Source organism: Apium graveolens, chromosome 2, assembly GCF_009905375.1.
Source record: "Apium graveolens cultivar Ventura chromosome 2, ASM990537v1, whole genome shotgun sequence".
In the NCBI taxonomy this organism is placed as follows: domain Eukaryota; kingdom Viridiplantae; phylum Streptophyta; class Magnoliopsida; order Apiales; family Apiaceae; genus Apium; species Apium graveolens.
In genome coordinates this window covers 271,915,971-271,929,591 of record NC_133648.1, presented here as the reverse complement: position 1 = coordinate 271,929,591, position 13,621 = coordinate 271,915,971, and the positions used below count along the sequence as shown (strand labels likewise).

Genomic DNA, 13,621 nt, shown 5'->3' with positions numbered 1-13,621 from the left:
TAATTGGATAGTCAATGGATATAGCAAAATATATAAGATTTGGGTTATGAGTAAATTTATTTACCCATGGGTAAAATAAGGAATAGTCATTAAGATATATAGATAATATCACATACATGAGAGGATGATTATTTATATAAGTATAAAATTAAAAAAAAGGAAGTCGGCGTGATTTGATTAAAGCATGTTTTTCATTTTTCTAGTTTATAAAACTGGATGGCACATGGAACATATTTGTTCACTTTTCATTAATTTTCCGTGAAAAACAAAATTCAAAAAATTTAAGAAAATTTGGGAAAAGGAAAATGGAAATTTTTGCTTCAACTAAGGCCTTAAACATGTCATCTGTTCACATTTGAGTGAACTCCATTGAATGGCCAAAAGTAGAATCGGACTTGTATGCTGTATTATATGTGCCAGGTTCTACGCATTTTCTTGGTAACTTCTTCTCCCATATTTGTGTGTCCATTTCATTGAACATTAAGAACTAAATTAGAGATCTTTCTTGCTTGCTTATTACATCATTTAGCTGATATCATATGATTAGTACCTGCAACATTACTAGTTTATAAATAGAAGTTACAGAGCAGATTTTCATATTCATCATCCCCTCTTAATCACCAATCCAACTTCACCATGTTACTTGATCTTCATCTCTCAACTTCACTCTTGTATGGCTTCGTTACCTTTACAACCATATATGTGATAATTAGCTTCACCTCCATTTTCAAAGGCCTGTTTCCTTCAAAAGAAAGTAAACTGCCAAGATCATTTCCTATCGTTGGCTCGTACTTATCCCTCATAAAAAACATCCACCACTTCAGTGATTGGTCTGCAACTATCGTAAATTCTCAACCCTCTTCGACTTTTATCCTCCATCGGGCTCTTGGACAACGCATGGTCATTACATCGAATCCAGCTAATGTTCAACACATACTCAAAACCAATTTTCATGTCTATCAGAAGGGCACTTCTGTGACAGCACTTGCCTATGATTTTCTAGGACGTGGCATCTTTAATGTCGATGGAGATACGTGGAAGTTTCAGAGGCAAATTGCTAGTCTTGAATTCAATACTAAATCTCTACGGAAGTTTGTGGAAACAGTAATAGATACAGAGCTCTCCAATCGCCTGCTTCCTATCATGAACAACGCGGCTGTAAAAGAAGTAGTTCTTGATTTTCAGGACATACTTTTTAGATTTGCTTTTGACAACATTTGTAACATTGCGTTTGGCTATGATCCCGAGTATCTATTGCCTTCTCTGGCAGAAGCAAAATTTGCTGTTGCATTTGAGAATACTACTACGCTTATTACCAAGAGATTCCGCCAAATTTCACCATTAGTTTGGAAAATTCAAAAGTTTTTCAACATCGGGTTTGAAAAAGAACTAAAAACATCAATTGAAGAGGTTCGTGAGTTTGCTAGAAAAGTCACGAGGGAGAAAAAGAAAGAATTAGAAGAAAATTCAGAGTTACAAACTTCTGATCTTTTATCTAGATTCTTGAGCTCTGGTCACTCGGACGAGGTGTTTGTTATTGACATAGTCATAAGTTTTATACTTGCTGGTCGTGACACAACTTCAGCAGCATTAACATGGTTCTTTACAGATACTCATTTGTAAGGTTATAAGCCAAAATTAGTCAAAAAAAAAACATGGTTCTTTTATCTCATTGCAAATCATCCAAATGCAGAAAATGAAATCTTAGCAGAAATAAACGACAAAATGTTCGAAAAGAACTCAGAATCATCTGTTTATGATGAAGTGAAAGACATGATATACACTCATGCAGCAATTTGTGAGAGTATGAGACTCTATCCGCCAGTTCCAACAGACGGAAAACAAGTGATGCAAAATGATGTGTTGCCTGATGGAACACGTGTGTACAAGAATGACAGAGTAATTTACCATCCTTATGCGATGGGGCGGTCCGAGAAGTTATGGGGATCAGATTGGCCTGAATTTAGGCCGGAGAGGTGGCTTGAGAAGGATGGTGTGACAGGAAAGTGGTGTTTCATAGGCAGGGATCAGTACACTTACCCTGTTTTTCAAGCAGGGCCAAGAGTGTGCATTGGTAAAGAAATGGCTTTCTTGCAAATGAAAAGGGTTGTTGCCGGAGTTTTGTCGACATTTAGGGTGATTCCGGTGATTGAGAAGGGGACAGAGCCGGTATATACAGCTTACATGACGGCTAAAATGTTGAGAATCTCACTAACAAGTATAGCAACATAGAGGCAAGTGTATAAAGAATTTAACAAGTTTAGGCCAAGACCACAGTTAACAAAACAAAACATGCAGGTAAACAAAATCAGTAACTGAAATAACGTAGAGAGAAAGAAAGATGTACCCGAAACCATAGCTTTCAACAGTGACTGAAATAAAGGTTTACAGATACAAAACGCCAAGAAAATGATTACAGCTGAGTCACCAGGCCTTGCTTAAAGTCCTGGCTGCTCTTGAAAAGATTATTGCCCCCTACCTGCTGCGTTTGGGATGTGCGCAATATCTCCACCAGGATAAAACAGCTCGGAGTTTATGTTAACAGCAGCAACAAAACCTCCACTTCGACCAGCACCTCAGTCGCCGGAAAATATCAGCACTTCAGTTCTTGTGGGAGAGAAATGTAGAGAGGTTGAAGAGAAGAGATGAGAATGTAGTGTGTTATCTATTCAGTTTAGCCTCTATTTATAGGAGAGGAAAAATGAAACTGTTCACACACTTAATGTCTGAATTAAACTGCTCCATTAATGAAAAAATCAAAACTGACCAGATTTTGAATTCATAAATGAAAAAATCAAAACTGAACCGCTTTTGAATTTAAATTATTTGTAACAGCTTTTCACATTAACACCCACATTATTATCAGAACTTAAGTTAAGTTCTGATTCGACTCATCAGTACTTAAGTTCTGATTCGACTCATTTTGCCGTCACACCAAAAAATACACCAAATTTGATATCACACTAAAATTTTAGAATTTTGATATTCTCGTGTTATCGTGGAACCCCTTTACTAAAATAAATTTATTTCTTTTTTATCCTACCATTTGATTATTTTTAACTTTATTTTTGTAACTTTACTAAAATGTGTCCCCATTTTTTTGGTGCTAATTACGGTTAGTCTTGTAAATGTAAAACTTATAAATGTATAACTAGTTTTATATATTTACATAACTAGTTTTTTTCTTCAATATTAAACTTCTTAAAATAAAATTATAAGAATTTTTGATTTTCATTTTTAAAATTGATAATTTAATAAAATTTAAATTTTACTTTTTAAAAAAATCATCAATTCTCAAAATTCTCATTTTAGCCACTTTTCGATGAAACGCTTCCTTACTTAGAAAATAACATCTAATAATTTACTTAATAACCTGAATTAGCATATATATATATATATATCTTTACTTCACGGAAAACCATCTTACATGGAGAATCATTGATTCTATTATAAAATCTCATTACAAATTGTAAAATTTTATTTTAAAAAATATATAATTCGATGCTAACCTAGAATAGTAATTATATTTGAATATAATAAAAAATTTAAAATTTAAATTTTAAAAATAATGAATTTTAAATTTGATTCTACAATCGAATAGTTTTAATAAGTGTGATTTTACCGTGATTCTACTATAGAACCAATTTAAAAATTTTCATTGATTTCCTATAATTGTTAAAATAAAAGATTGTGTAAATTCAATTTTTAACTTTGTATTTAAAATTTGTAACTATATATGATAAAAAAAATGAAATAAATTATATAATTTATATTTTTAAAATAATGATTCTCTACGATTCTCATGGTTCTTCATGAAATCCTATCCTGAACTACTCTAATAGAAACCAATTTTATAATAGAAATTAAAAACCAAATATTTTTTTTTTAAATTATTTCGAGATATATCATATATGGTATGCAAATCGATCGCTGAGATATGGAGAAAAATACAGTGAAGTCGGATTTAAAAAAATGGAGGGGAAAAAGCTGAAATTGTATGTGTGAGGGTACAGACCAGTTATGTGTGGTACTTTTAGATTAAATTGAGTTAATAACTTAAATTAGTTTTTAGTTTTCATTTTAATTTTAGTTTATATTTTATCATGTGTTATATATACATATATATATATCCTAATATTCTCGAGTCAAAAACAAAACAAAAGGTAACTGGAAATCATATGTGGCGCGCCGATAAAAAGAAAATCAATTCCAACTTGAATCATTGTTCTAAAGATCCCCAATAAATTCACGATTTAACCGATTAATCCTCGATTAATATCCTACAAAATATCCGACCGATTCGATTTTTGAAATTCGATTAATTCTTACGAATTTTTATTTATTGGAGTATATATAATTATTTATTAAAATTAAATACTATATTAATTTAAACATCAATAAGTATAGAAATTATGATATAATAAATATATTTTTGTTAATAAATAACTAATATAAATGATAATAATAGAGTAAAGTTCTATGAAGTCCCCCTGAGTCCTCGGAGTCCATTTATGTTCTGCAAATAAAATATCTTCTAAAATATGTTATCTTGCAAAACATGTTTCAGAAATATCATTACTTAAATAAAATCATGCAAATCTCATATATTTACAAGTACAATATGTATGTTATGCAACATGAACATTTATGTTCTGCAAACTAAGCATGTTTTGTAGAATATTTGCAACGTTCTACTTGTAAAATCTATGCAAACTACAAGATTTTCAATAAAATTGTGATATTTGTAGAATATCATTCGAAAAATAATACGTTTTGCAACAATTTAAGCTATATTTTACTTGCAGAACATATATGGACTCCATAGAATTTAACCCGATAATAATATATTAAATATAATTTAATATTATAATATATCCAATTTTTACTCGGATTAATCCTTCCAATTAATCCCCAATTTTAAATTAATCATAAATCGATAGCTCCAACGATCTTCCACGATTTCCAATTTTTACAAACATTGACTTGGCCCCAATATTCTTGGGCTTGGGGTTGAAATATTATTACATCATCCGGTACTTATCCTTGCCCAATCGTCATATACTCATCTCTATCTTCCCCTCAACTTCCACCCCTTAACTCCGACCAAATTTTCAGAAATAAATTCATTTTATTTTTCTTTAAAAAACTTTTGGTATAAATGTTAATAGAAAATACAATGCACATCAAACATTGTACACAGAAGAACTACTACCTTCAGACATATATTCCTCTCCTTGTTACAGTTACGAAGATGAATGGAGATTGTTCAGGTAAGTACCACACTCCTGTCCTATTCTATCAGGAACATTTTTGCTGTAGATGCTTAAATATTTCAGTTGTGGTGTTTGTTATGGATAGGTATAAGAAAAAGTTCATGGCCGGAGCTACTAGGAGTGTATGGAAAGGTAGCAGCGGCAATTATATCGAGAAATAATCCAAATTTGGGTGTTCAGATAATTAAAGAAGGAACGGTGGTGAGTGCTCAAGATTATCGTTGCGACAGGGTTCGAGTTTGGGTTAACAACTTCGGTATCGTCACACTTGTTCCCCGAGTTGGTTAAATTTCACCCAACATTACTTGTACACGCACCAGCACTTTGAAATGTAATAAGATGTCAAAATAAATAACTTAATAAATATAACCACAGATGTGACAAATAATATTGGTTGGAGATTGATTCCACAATTTGATTCTTAAAATTTACGGGTCTTTTTTAACTTCTCTATCTATACTTCTATATTGTAATAACGGGGTATAATTTGGTATGCCTTTTTTTTGGTTGTTATGTCTTTTTTTTGGTTAGTTTGGTTATCCTCATTTATGATCGTCAGATTTTTTATATTAAGTGATCAGGACCGTTATATTCAAATATTAAAAGAGTATACACTACTCAAACTCCCAGTTTCGAACCCCGCCAACAACAAATATTTATATTATTATTTATACCCTACTAAAATTCTCAGGTTCGAACCTCACCAACATCAAATATTTATATTATTATTTATATATTATCCAAGATTCAGGTTTGAATCCTGCTAACACTAAACATTTATATTATTATTTATAAATTATTTATAAATATCCTCATAACGTAATAATCCAAAAAGAAATTTATTATAAATATAAAATAAATTTATTATAAATTTAAATAATATAAAATATAATGAAGACCATCGCACGTGTTGTAAAACTAGTAACTATAAAAGATAAAAGAAATATTTGCAAAACTAGCATACCAGAACATTGTCTTGGCGAACAGAACATCAGCTAAGAAAAAGGAAATCACTCCGTTCAACATTTCAAGTTGAACAGAATTTTGAAAAAATAGTAAGTTTCCTATTAGATTAGGGATCAGATCTTTAATTCTGATCATGATAAACAACAAACGTTTTGTTGAAACAAAACAAAATCACAGAACCTAGCTTGCGTCTTCAGCTATGCATACACAACAATGACAAAACAAATGGCAAACATCATCTTATCTTCCTGGACATATTAATCGGCCACACTAGTTTGACAAGTCCTATCCACGGTGTGATCCTTCTTACGCGGCTTTGGACCCTTCCCGCGATATAATTGTGGTTGGGTTTATGCAAAACAATACCGATAAAGGGTTTGAATCATGCGGCCCCTCCGATGTGAGAATAAGAGATTGCTTTTAGATGAAAAGATAGAAATGTAAAATGGTTTGTGTGTGTATGAATGTGTGTAGAAGAGAGTGATTAACCCCTAAACCTCTCTTACCTGGACTATTTATATCTTAAGGGTATGGTTTAGGAGTTGATACCTTTTCAATCATGATCGTTCGTTGCGGGGAGCGGGGACGTGTGTCTAGAATGGATGTCTTACACGTGTCTCAGATGGGGATTGGTGAGGAATGTTCCAAGGATCCTTTGACACGTGTACTGATTATTCTCATCATTGTCATTGTCACGTGTCTGGGCTCGTGCCTCACGTGTTGTGTTTTAGTTGGGCCTTCTAGGATAGGGGACACGAGAATGCTTGGCCCCGGAACTTACATGAGCAGGGTCCATTCGATCATGGACTAGGATGGCGCTAGACCTAACCGGTCCTGGACTAAGTGGTCCAATCCTGAGTTTAGTGAGCGGCCTGGAACTTGGGTTGACGTACTGGGGCCGGACTCGGTAAGAGTTTTATATCCCATCATTTGCCTCTACTCCCTTATGCAGATTTTCTGGATGAGGAAGTAGAGTAAGAAATCATTAAGAGAAAATTTTGAGCTTTCCCGGTCCGGGTTCTGCTGTGGTAGACGAACTGGACTCTGGGATCAGCTTTAGCATGTTCTAGTGAAAAATTTGAGTTTTCTTGCCCCCGGTCCGGGTTGTGTTGTGGTAGATCAATCCGGACTCTATGATGAACTTTAGCTTGCTTCTAGAGGAAAATTTTGAGTTTTCTAACCCCTTAATCCGGGTTGTGTTGTGGTAGACCAATCTAGACTCTGGGATTAATTTTAGCTGGCTTCTAGAGAAAAATTTTGAGTTTTTTTCCCCAGTTCGGGTTGTGTTATGGTAGACCAATCCGGACTCTGGGATGAACTTTAGCTAGTTTTTAAAGAAAAATTTTGAGCTTTCTAGCCCCCTAGTCCAAGTTGTGTTGTATTTGGAGCAGTCTGGGTCGGGGCTAAGATCCTGTAAGTTGAATCGATTCTTGTTGTTTCTTCCCTCCTCTATTTGATTTTTTTTGTCTAATTTCGAAATATGTGCCACAATGATAACAATTATTTATTACTGTCTATACATAAATATTTATATATATACATCTTTTATGCCAAAAAGGTGATGGACGGCTGAAATTGTGCGATGTGGCCGTGGTGACTAATTGGTTTACCTGGCCTATATAAGGCTTTATATGGGTTTTCCTTTTACTTTACCAGAAGTAAGAAAGAAACACAGTAAGAACCTCTCCATGTTCTTTCCATTTTATGATAAACCGAGTTCTTGGCGACGGTTTCAGAGTTGCGTATTTCCGCCCTCTATTTTCTTTTACAAATTTGTAAGTCTTCTTTTGCTTTCTTTGAACTTTGTTCTTTGAATTTGCTACATGCCTGATTTTTGGCCTCTATGACTGTTTAAATTCTTTTCTCCCTTTCTTGCTACGATTTTATTTGTTTGCTTTTTATATTAATGTTTTTTTATGTAGGCTTTGTTTGTAGTTGAGCTTTTATTCGATTTTATTTTCGTAAATTTGTTTAAATTGCTGGTAGGTGGTTTAAGAATCTGGGTTTGCATGTTGTGTTTGGTGATCATCTTGAATAATATATGCATATATAGTTGAATTTAGTATATTTTTGTTTTTGATTCCTTGGGTATGGTGTTTCTGTAATTTTGGGTTCGGACCTACGATAGGGGTCCATATCTGGTTGTCTGTTTTGTATAAAATTTAGGATATGTCCCGGTTGGCTCTTGGGTTGGGCTTGGAAGCTTTTGTGTTTTGCAATTTGGCTTGACTTGCTATAGCTTTTTGGGTACACATTTGGTTTTTGACCCAGTCTAGTTATAGGTAAAAGTTAAAATTGAAAGTAGAGTAATCCGAACCATAGTAGTTCATACTTAAAAACTTGGTAAGGAAGTTGACTAACTCGACTATTAATTTTAAGATTTATGGTCCGGACTAAGGCCCGCGCCAAGGACTACTTCTTTTGATATCATTGATCTACTAACTTTGAAAGTGGTCTAGCTACTTTTGCCTCTAACACGACCCAGGTAGAGATTGGAAAAAAGGCTTCAACTTTGTCACGTAATATAATTTTTTAACTTCGGGTTAAGGAACTGTCCCTTAGGAAGGTCCCCTGTACCTCGGAGGCATATTTGATAGATGCCCCAGATTACTTTTTCACCAAAAGTGAAGAAATTAATAACGATCAGTATTACAGGAGTATTAGCTCCGGCTATGCCAAATAGGCAGGTAGCCATCCCGACCCTTACGATGAGGCGGAGTTCGACATAAAGTTTTCTGGGATGATAGTTGCCAAGGAACTCTATGTTCTGAAGAATGATATGGTTGCTTTAAGCTGTTTGAGATGGGCCAGGTGATCCGTGATGCCTTTCAACTTGATTATGCGGTTGAATGAAGGTGGCCTCGCCCTGATGAGAGAATACGCCATCGGCCAGCCTCCGGATTTGTTCCTGTTTGGTTAAAGCACCTTTGATTAAAACTGAACTGAGTTTTGTATCATCTGAATCATGCTCGATTTGATCTCAAAGGTGTTAGCCGCGATGGATGGCCTGATAATGCTAGACTAAATATCATTAATCTTCGACTGAGAATAGTCCATCAAAGCCTTTATATTTGCTTCTGGTTCACCCATTGTAACAAGAGCTACTTCTTCAACTTTTTCCTCAACAAAGATTTCTTCAACTACTTCCTCCTCTGCTTTTTCCAGTGTTCTCTTTCGAAGTTGAGAACGCGTTAGCATACACGCTCTCTAGAGTACCTGAAAAAGCAACAAATAAACAAGTGAGTAAAATATCCGAGTCAATGAACTTTAACGAATAATGATGTCAAGCACATAAACTAAAATTTAACACCGAGTCCCGGTAGCGGCGCCAAAAACTTGTTATGACGAAACACACGCGAATATTCACGCAAGTATACACGATCACAAGTAATATAGAATTATTTCTAGTTCATTCTCACATAGACTGGTTTAGGTTAATTTCAATCAATACACTTATGCAACAATGGTATGGTTATTATTCAATGCTAAGATGAATAACAAATTGAGGTTGTTTATAACTACAATTAACTAAGAGATTATACTAAAGCACATTAACTAAGATATTAAAAAGGATTGTTTAACTATATGACACAAACATGGGATTCTAAATTCATTCAATAGCCTTTTTGTTCTTAACCTTAACATGCAATGGTGATAACACTAATCAGATAACACGAAACTAGTAAACGCCAACTTTCGTTGTACGAATACCATACTACCGAACATCCACAAAAGAGATAGAAGCTGAATAGACACCAATTATAGTGAGACCCTATATGTCTATAGAATTTGACAACATAACGGTTTAATGCACAAGTTATCTATCATGATTACATAGGGCAATAGATAATTAAAATTACCTACGAATCATGCATATCAAATACATGAACCTATGCTAGCATGGCTAGTTCTAAACCTCTAAAATCACTTTCGCTTCAATAGAGATTAACACGCTATCTTATAAGTTTGCGACGGTCATAAGACTAATAAGCACAACCAATACTGGGATATTATACAATCATCACACACTAAGGCATCGAAACAAATTAACTAAAGAAATTCATAAGTAAATCCGCTAGTACCCCACGATAACGATTAGCCCATAATCGGACTCATCATCAACGTGTATTCCAATGAAAGCATGGTATAATAAATGTAGTCTTTATACTGAATAATAAAACCAAGTACGAAACAAGAGTATAGGTTCACAAATAAGAAAATTAGCATCCAAAGTTACAACTTAAAATAAAGAATCACAAGAATAAACTAGATCCTCTTCGCCTTGGTTGAATTGTGCTATACGGTCTTCTTATGCCTTCTCCTTGAGCTCTGGTACGTCTTGTTATGAAAAACGATCATAAGTTATGTTTATATAGCAGACCATGCAGATTAGAAGTCCAACAAATCAAAATTGGAATAGAATCAGGATTCTTAAAACCCGACCTGGCGCGACCGCGCGCTTCACCAGCCCGGGCGCGCTGCCAATCTGCATCCCGACGCGACCGCACGCTACTATAGCGCAGGCGCGCTGACCTTCTAGAAAAACTTATTTTTCTTGTTTTCTTGGATGGTTTGAGTTGGGGATCAACGAGCTTTTATTCAAGATGCCATCCAAACACCAAATTAGCATTAAAACAATGCCAACTCACCTGAATCCCTGATATAAGCCTGAAATGCAAAAACACTATAAAACACATCAAAAACACAAATAACTCGATTACAAAACACCAATCCAAGCCTTAATAGAGCATTATAAGTGGACATAAATGCCACTTAACACACCCCCAAACTTGAACTGATGCTTGTCCTCAAGCATAACAGACTCAAAGAACAAGAAACAAAAATGCATGAATGCAACTATATGAATGCAATGATCCCCTTAGAATAACTTAACCAACCAACAAGCAACATCTCAATAAATACAGTTATTCGCACAAGTTCAATTATCACAAATCAATTCACAACCAGAAGTGTGCGTGTGTGCAATTGCTTAATAGATATACTAACGTAACTAGATCAATAATCTTGACTCACTACTCATCAAGACAATTACAAGGTTATAAACAGAATAAAAAGCTAAACTCAAAGTGACTGTTAATATTTCAATTTTTAAATCAGAGTTATTATATGGATTCATGCTTTTATTCATAACACATAAACAACACAAATATGCTTATTTGACCGTACAATGAGTGAGGTCCATAAAAGAGTTATACAATAATACCCATGTATCGAGCGTTAGGTTAGTGGATCCCAGACTATAAAAGGCTTAGGTCACTAGACACAAAGTCCCCTAAGAACTTAATAACTCGAGTATTAAAGAGCCCACTCGTGATCAATTATGCATAACACATATTTTTTTCTTTTCTTATTTATCTTTTTATCTTTGTTTTCTTTTTCTTTTATAATTTCTGAACGAGCGTGTTTCGCTCCATCTCGTTCAACCCCAGACTACTCATATAAAATGAGCCGACTATCAGCCATTTGACACCTAGCCACAACAACTAGCAATGAAATCCAATTTTTACTCCAATTTTTAAATATCCATGTTATTATATCATTAAGAGAATATCCTAAATTCTAAATATAAACAAGTGATTAAATCTCGACAAACAAATAAACCATGATCATGATCTTGCACACAAGCAACCTATAAGACTTAGTGAAATTATTTCTTGCTTCTAGCATGAAAATCAACTTGATAAGACCTAACATTCCTAAATACGACATCACCACACTTGCATCAATATCATAAATCAATTGGCGAATTAACTAAGGGATCATGTTATAATGCAAATGCATGAAACTATATGCAACATTCTATAACAAAAATAAAAAAAACAAAAAAAAAACCACTACATGGAAAAAATGTAAATATATGAACTAAACTATCATGAATATGCAAACTATATGAGACACACACAAATATATAATCCTTAACTACTACCCCCAAACTTAAAATATTCAATGTCCTCAGTGAAGGTAATAGTAAGGAAACAGGCATACCTACTCAAAATCAGGGTCATCACCCTCAACGGGTGGTGTATCAGGAGTGTCTGGAGGTGGATACACAGAGTCCTCACCGAATACTGACCACTGGATGTCAACTCATGTGGCTCTGAATGCAGTCCCCAATGCCTGGGTAAGGTCCTGTGTAAAATGACTATAGATGTCATGCATGGCATCCATCCTCCTCATCAAGTGCCTATACTGTGCTGAACTCATACCAGCACTGCCATGTGCTTCCTCCTGCTGCTGCGAACCCAAAGGAACGACCTCACCCAACTCAGCTCTCCAAGCTGCTCTACTCGCTTGGGTTGTGCCACCAGCATATGGCTGAGGAGATGGCCTTCCACCTGGCAGATGGTTATAAGAATAACCAAGCCCCTTAGGATCGGGCTTACCACCGTACCACTCCTGCATAGTCTGAAATGTCGAACTATCAGTCGGGGCACGCAGAAGCTGCAGCTGCTCATGCGCGGGCTAATGTACTCCAACCGCCACACATAGCTTCGTCACAATGGGCGCATAGGGTATATAACACGTAGTGCTGCCTCGCAGAAACCTCAAAATCCCCTGATAAATAACCATCCCAAGGTCCACATAGTTTCCTTGAAGAATCCCCTACAACAGCCGTGCACGCTCCACAGTAATATCATGCACATGAGAAGATGGCATGATGTTGGCACAAATAAAAAAATTCCATGCACGTACAAACCTGTTGATGTATGAGGCATGGAAAGTGGCATACTCGTTCGTGCCCTTCTTGAATTTCCAGTGAGTCTCAGGCACACATAGGGTTGTAACGATCAAATCCAGATTAAAATCATCCCCTGTCTTCTCGTTCCAGTTTTCCTACTCTGGCCTCCTCTAGGGCTACTCAATCACCCTCCGAATCGTCTCACCACTATACTCCACCGTCAATCCCCTCACCACAGTGAAACCATTCTTCTCAGCCTTTGCATTCGTGTAGAACTCACGAACCACACTCATAGGCACCGCAGCTGGTGCCTCACAAAAAGCTATCCACCCAATCTCCACAATCATCTCCAACAACTTACCATCCTTCCCCGATGGCAGAAAACCTCACTCCCTGGCTATAGGTTTCGAAAGCAGCCTCGTATACTCCGCCTCAGCCTCGGGAGTTGAAAACCTAGGCCTCACACCATCCACACTCGAAGAATCAGTAGTGCTACTGTTAACTTGGGTTCGTTGTCTTTTGGGTGCCATTGAGATTGAATAAGAGAGAGTAAGAGATGTGTGTATAAGAAAGAGTTGTGTTTGAGAATTTTGAGAAGTGATGGAGAAGTTTGTGTATAAGTGTGTGTATATATAGGAATTTGAGAGAATTAGTTATGGAAAAGAAGTGGGAATGGATTATG

The 13,621-nt window shown here is 35.4% G+C and overlaps 1 protein-coding gene across 1 annotated transcript; it reads left to right on the top strand.

Annotated features, from left to right (window-relative positions):
* The first annotated feature begins 536 nt into the window (after positions 1-536).
* On the top strand, positions 537-2,759 carry LOC141708482 (cytochrome P450 94A1-like). Its single transcript, XM_074512138.1, has 2 exons — positions 537-1,595; positions 1,656-2,759. Exons 1-2 carry the CDS (start codon positions 637-639, stop codon positions 2,230-2,232), a joined length of 1,536 nt encoding a protein of 511 aa, XP_074368239.1. The 5' UTR covers positions 537-636; the 3' UTR covers positions 2,233-2,759.
* The last annotated feature ends 10,862 nt before the right edge of the window (positions 2,760-13,621 follow it).

Bases quoted from the DNA above. Each gene is read 5' to 3' on its own strand.
- LOC141708482 (XM_074512138.1), top strand. From the start codon at position 637: ATGTTACTTGATCTTCATCTCTCAACTTCACTCTTGTATGGCTTCGTT. The intron at 1,596-1,655 runs ATGGTTCTTTAC...CAAAAAAAAAAC, and splicing joins ACAACTTCAGCAGCATTAAC to ATGGTTCTTTTATCTCATTG.